General features: G+C 35.5%; 1 protein-coding gene across 6 annotated transcripts in view; it reads right to left on the bottom strand.

Annotated features, from left to right (window-relative positions):
• CNOT4 (CCR4-NOT transcription complex subunit 4) overlaps window positions 1–6,000 on the bottom strand; it is a 123,542-nt gene that overhangs the window by 67,908 nt on the left and 49,634 nt on the right. For all 6 annotated transcript variants that reach the window (XM_019654793.1, XM_019654795.1, XM_019654794.1 and 3 more), the window contains exon 3: window positions 3,280–3,477. In XM_019654793.1, the coding sequence (XP_019510338.1) occupies window positions 3,280–3,477 (198 nt within the window). The remainder of the gene's footprint in view (window positions 1–3,279; window positions 3,478–6,000) is intronic.

The raw sequence follows: 6,000 nt of genomic DNA, 5'->3' as shown, positions 1-6,000 counted from the left end.
CATGATCATTATCACCTAAGTATTCATCGTGTAGAATGTCATGTACAAGCTTGTACTGAGTGGCTAGCCTATCCTTACATAGGCGTAAGGTGGTATTTAATATAAAATTAATGTCTTTTACTGTTTATAACTTTGCTTTATAAAGAATTACATTACTGTACGGTATGCTTGTCTCTTAACTGGAGAAACTGCATATTAGCTTATCATTTTCACAAGTGGATTTTTAAAATGTAACAATGTCTCCAATACTGGATTATGAATGTAATGTTGTATGATGATGACAATGTTGTATGCCATAAGAATTTTTTAACAATTCATTCAGTGCACAGGGCTTGGCGTTCCTAGCCGCAACACTGTTCAAGTGTCAGCTGTAATTACTTTTTCCATATCTTATTTTAGTTTCTTTTAAGTATAGGGGTTGTCATAGTTTCTATAGCCAATTCTAATAAATTAGAAGGAGAAGTGGTCACAATGGTTTTCAATCTTTCTCCACCAACTCCACTGAGGGATATGATAGTAACAGTGGTGAAGGCAATGCCCCTCAGGCTGTTCTCAGCCAAGTCTCAAGGTTGAGGAGTAGGGAGCGTATGTTCTGAAAAGCTGTCTGGCAGGCGGAGTGTGGAAGCACAGTCAGTATCCCAGCTGGACACACACCAACTCAGCAAAAGGCCTCACAGCCCAAGTACCTGCTTCAAAGAAAGGGCTCTGGCTGCTCACAACTTGGGCTGTGTCAACAGCTCATATCACACCTGAGTTTATGGCAGGAAAGTAGTTCACAATGAAGGCAGCATTCAAGGGGGCATTTTGGAAATTTGTGGGAGCTTTTATTGGGGGAGGCTGTCAAAGTGACTGAGATTATTGTTGTTCAGTGGATGGGAGCCAGGGGGGGCTTCGAATGCTCGGACTAGCCCTGCACAACAGAACTGTGCTGCATGACTTCAGAATGTCCAACGAGACGTTCATGTAACTGAAAGGACTCCTTATAATTAAGTGAACCTAGAAACAAATTCCATATTATTTATAAGCACAAAGTAGTTCCTACAATTCTGACATACTTTGAATTTACAGGAAAGCAAATAATATGTAATTAAGAGAAGACTATAAAGGCTTTGTTTGGAATTTTACTAAGAGTTGTTTCAGAAAAATTACGTCACTGACATCTCATGGTACCTGAGTTTCCAATACATACACATGTAACAATCTCCATTTGTAGTTGCCACATTCACAGTGATTCTACAAACAGATACAAGCATCTCACTATTTTATTCTGTACTGAAAAGCAGTACTTCACAAACTTGAACACACAAATCATTTGGGGATCTAGTTAAAAACAGATGTGGACGCAGCATCTGAGGCAGGACCTGAGAGTTTGCATAATAAACTCCCAGGTGATACTAATGCTACCTGGGTAAGCCCAGAGCCCAAACCTTGAGTGGCAAGGTTCTAGAGTAGCGATACCCAAGTATTTACAATTAGAAATAGCCTTTTTATAATTACTTTCTTTTAATTTCTCCTTTATATATATATATATTTTTTTTTGCAAATTAAGTATATAGACAGATTGATTATATTATCAAAAAGTTATTTATTGAAAGTCAAAGGGTGTTATAAAAATGTTAGTTTTTTTAAAAAGTGGGCACTGGGTCTGATAAGGTTGAAGACCACTAACTTATGGAAATAGTTTCTGGCCAGTATTTGGGCATAGGACCTTCATAACAACGTAAGATTTTTATATAATTACACTGACATGTCACACTGAAGCCAGAATGATATTTTCGAAGTACAAATCTAGCCAAGTCACTCTGTTCTTAAGAACACTCACTCAACAGGTTCCCTCCCCACTGCTTGGAGGGAAAGTGCAACCTCCTTGGCATGGTTAGAAAGCCCTTTATACTTTATAACCCATTGCCACTTACCTCACCAGCCTCATCTCTCACCACTGCACTCTTCCAGCCCAACACATCACTTGCAGACTGAGCTCTTTCTCATCCAGAAGCATCTGTATAGTTCCTAGAGAAGCACTTTACTCCAAAGATAACACAGGGGTACACACCTCCCTCATAAAGGTCAGGTGCTCTCTCCTGTGCCTCCAAAGCGCACAGCACTTCTCACAGTGTGCTGTTACTTTTTCAAATAAGCAGGGACCACCTTTTTAGTGGTGTGTGCACACTGCAGGAACTCAATAAATGCTTACTGAAAAAACTGAACTGTCTTAGCACTGAACAAAAAGAACTGCATGCATTCAGAACATGGGTGGGTCTCAGTGTATTAGCAAATGGCCTATGGCTGATAAGAAATGGCCTGTCCAGGCAAGAGAAATTCAAATAATTAAAAATGTTTATACTAAGTTGAACGCTACAGATTCTGCCTAAATGTTATAGCCAACTACCAAAGTAGTATCAAAGTGAACAGGAAGTATGGGGAATAGGCAGAGCACCAAGCACATCACCATATTATTCACATACTCGATGTCATATATTTACGTCACAGTGAGTCAGTTTTAGTACTAACAGAATATAAAAAGCCATGTGACACAATTATAAATGCCCAATGGCATACTTAATGCATAAAATGTCTTGCTACATTCTTTGGGCACACAGTCAAGTGTTCAAGGACATGACAGATGAAAATCGAATGGTTCTGGCAAGTCAATGGAAGGATGAACATATAAACGAATGGATGGCTAAAGGAACAATAGACCAACAGTCAGCGTAAAATACACTGGAATAGGAGCTGTAAGAAGTGGGGTGCGTGAGGGGTGCAGCCGGGAGATTGTTCTAGTCCTGATTCTGTTATGAAATAAATAGCTGTGTGATCACAGGCAAGTCTCTCAACTTCCCTCTACCTCAGTTTCTCATTTATAAATGGAATGGTTGTGTCTTTAGTCTTTTAGTTCCTTGAACAAGCCGCTCTCTCAGGATACCACACACCTAGGATACTGTCTTTATTTGCTGCCTAGCTAATCCCTAGTAATTCAGAAAAACAGAACCATTACCCAACTTTCATAGTTTATTAGCACTAATGGGGACTTTAAGATCTAGTTCAACTGCCTAGTTTTACAACAGAAGAAAATGAGGCCAAGAAAGATTAAGACCTTTGCCTAAGATCCCAACTGGCCATTGGTTTCTTAGTGATTATTTTAAAATCACTGCCCATTTTCTCCTAAGTTTTAATATTTTCTGGGTAATTCTGCAGTTGGGCAGGGCCAGGTGTTATTTGCAAAGAAGATGAGCAAAAAGAAAAAATGTTAAGTTGAGAAAGAAAACAGAAGAGACTTACCTCTGGATCTGCTAGGCGCTGAGACAGGCCTACAACAAAGACGAGGTTTTTTTGTACAACACGTACACTAGCCAAATGTTTGCGATTTTCTGATATTTTCTGTTTTCTCTCATTTTGTTTCTGTTTCTTCTCATTCTTTATCCTTTGCAGTTCCTCCTGGGAGAGGGGTTTATAAACTGCTGGGTCTTCTGGATATGGCTTTAAGCATAAAAAAAACATAGACGTCAGCATCAAATAAAGAGAAAAATTGTACAAATAGCAAATACCAAACTCTGGATTAAGGGTATGTAGTTATTTGTTACATCTCCCTTTTCCTGAATCTTTTAATTGCTTAAAATATTTTTATTCAATAAAAGTTAAATGTTAAATAAAACAGCTTTTTAAATACTTGTTTTTAGAGCTTAACACAGACCACTTTTAGCAATGAAACTTAAAGAACCACCAAATGTTCTAAAATAATAATAATAAAAAAAAAACAATCTTGGTATTTCCTACAGTGCCTAGCACACAGTTTACGGGAAAATTAAACTTCTAAGGTGCTATGTAAGAGGCAAACAGTGTAAGTTCTCTATCTAAACATGAGTTTACGTATTACAATCAACAAGTATTTACTGAAAACCTACTATGTTCTAGAGGATTAATGAAGTATTTGTTTTTTAATACATTCCCAGTCAAAGAGCGACTCAAAAGGGGAAATAAATACAATACAGGTACTCTGGCGCAGGAGTTTGAATTTAGTTTCAACATTTACTGGCCATGTTTTCTTAGGTAAGTTAATTAAACTCTATGCCTCAGTATCCTCATAAGTAAAATGAAAATAATCATAACGGCTGGTGTAAAGATAAAATAACACTCATAAAAGAATTATTATTATGACTGGCAGACAGTAAGCCCTCAATAAACATTAGCAATTATGCTGTTGTAATTTTTTCCTTTCTCTTCATTACAACGTTGTTTTTATTACCACTGCTAAGCTAAAGCTACCAGTGGCCGGCATACGAACTGTGGATTCACACTGCCTAGCTTTCAATCTTGGCTCAATCTTTACTCTCTGAGACACCATAGCTAAGTTATGTGACCTGTCTGACTCAGTTTCTCTTCTGCAAAATGGGAATCACAGTACTTTATTCAGAGGGTTTCTATGAGTTTAAAAAGATAATACAGTTATAAAGTAATTAAAACTGTGTCTTGCACATTAGCATTCAATAAGTCAGTTATTAAAACTACTAATAAAACTAGTTAATAATAAATGGAAGATAGGAAACATTAAACACAGTAATATCTAAAATTGGATATGAAGCGAATCCAAAAATGGAACCACAATTGGTTGGGAAATTGTGGCTATCAGAACACAGAAATGATGTCATCAAGAAAAACAGTGGGAATAAAGAGGGAATGTCCAAAAGCTTGAAATCCTGCTATGCTTTTAACATAAAGTTACTTTCATGTTTTCATATATAAGTAAAAACAAAAAATTAAAAAACCCTCAACTTTGTGAACACACTCACATTAATACAGAGGGCAATTAATAAAGTGAGATTTCCTTCTATGGTCCTCAATTTCTTTGCTAACATTCTCTGACATTGTAAAATCCTGATAAAAGATGATGCAAACTAACATAAAAGTAAAAAAATGCATACACAACAATAAAAAATGGAGAATGACAAGTACCAAAAATTACACTGCAATAGCAACTATCACCAAGTATATTATTGATGCACCACAATGTTTAGTATATAGCACTGGTAATCCTAGTCTTTTTCCTATGTTATTCCAAATTATTTTTTTTAATGAAAATATAATTCCATCAGACTTCAAAGTCAACTTTGTTGAAAAATAACTGCTACATAATTTGAAAAAACAACAATACAGGACAACAACAGGACAAATTACTTTACTATGATTTACCCACCAAATATCTCTTATTCCAGCAACTTAAAGGAAGTTATAAATATTAGCTTTTCAATCTTAACATATTTGTAAAACTACATTTCTGTTGTTAGGAGGAACTAAATAAAAATTTCTAGACAATGTATAATAAAATGTGCTAATTTTCTCTAAACACAAATGGCAAATATGCAAAATCTTATTAGCCTTAATTTGTCTAAAGGTTTCATAAAAAGTTGGAAAAAGTATGCATTCTGTGATGAGTACTTCTCCACACATGCCACCATACTCTATGAACCCAACTGACAGAAAATTAATAAGTCCATGAGGAAGGGAGATAGAATAAGATGAGATGAAGAAATAAAATGTGAATAACTGCAGAGAGAGAGTATGACTTACAAAGCTAGTAACAATAGTTCTAAAAATAAATATAAAGAAAATACATCTGGTCTACTTTTTGACTGAAACATGTTAAATTTAATTTTCTAGGAATATAACATCAAGTGAAAAATTACAAGCAGAAAATTTTTCTTTAGAAGTACTACAGTGTGTTATATATCAAGCTAATGCTAAATAGGGTACCTGTGGAAAAGTATTTTTAAGGTGTAAAATATTTTTAGTAGTGTTAATTTGGCAATAAGTTGCCAAACTACTAATTAAGATGGTTTATATTCTCTAGTTTAATCACTTATTTTTTTCATATGTGTAGTATCTTCCACTTTTAGTCCTAATGCATTTACATGTGATTTCTCTTTACGTTCTCATCAGACTTGCCAAGAGTTTATTATATTGGTGTTTTCAGAGAACCAGCTCTAACCTTTATTGAAATACTAC

The sequence above is a fragment of the Hipposideros armiger genome, unplaced genomic scaffold, assembly GCF_001890085.2.
Source record: "Hipposideros armiger isolate ML-2016 unplaced genomic scaffold, ASM189008v1 scaffold_231, whole genome shotgun sequence".
Lineage (NCBI taxonomy): Eukaryota > Metazoa > Chordata > Mammalia > Chiroptera > Hipposideridae > Hipposideros > Hipposideros armiger.
Note: the sequence above shows the minus strand (reverse complement) of the source record. Positions and strands in the feature narration are given on the sequence as shown.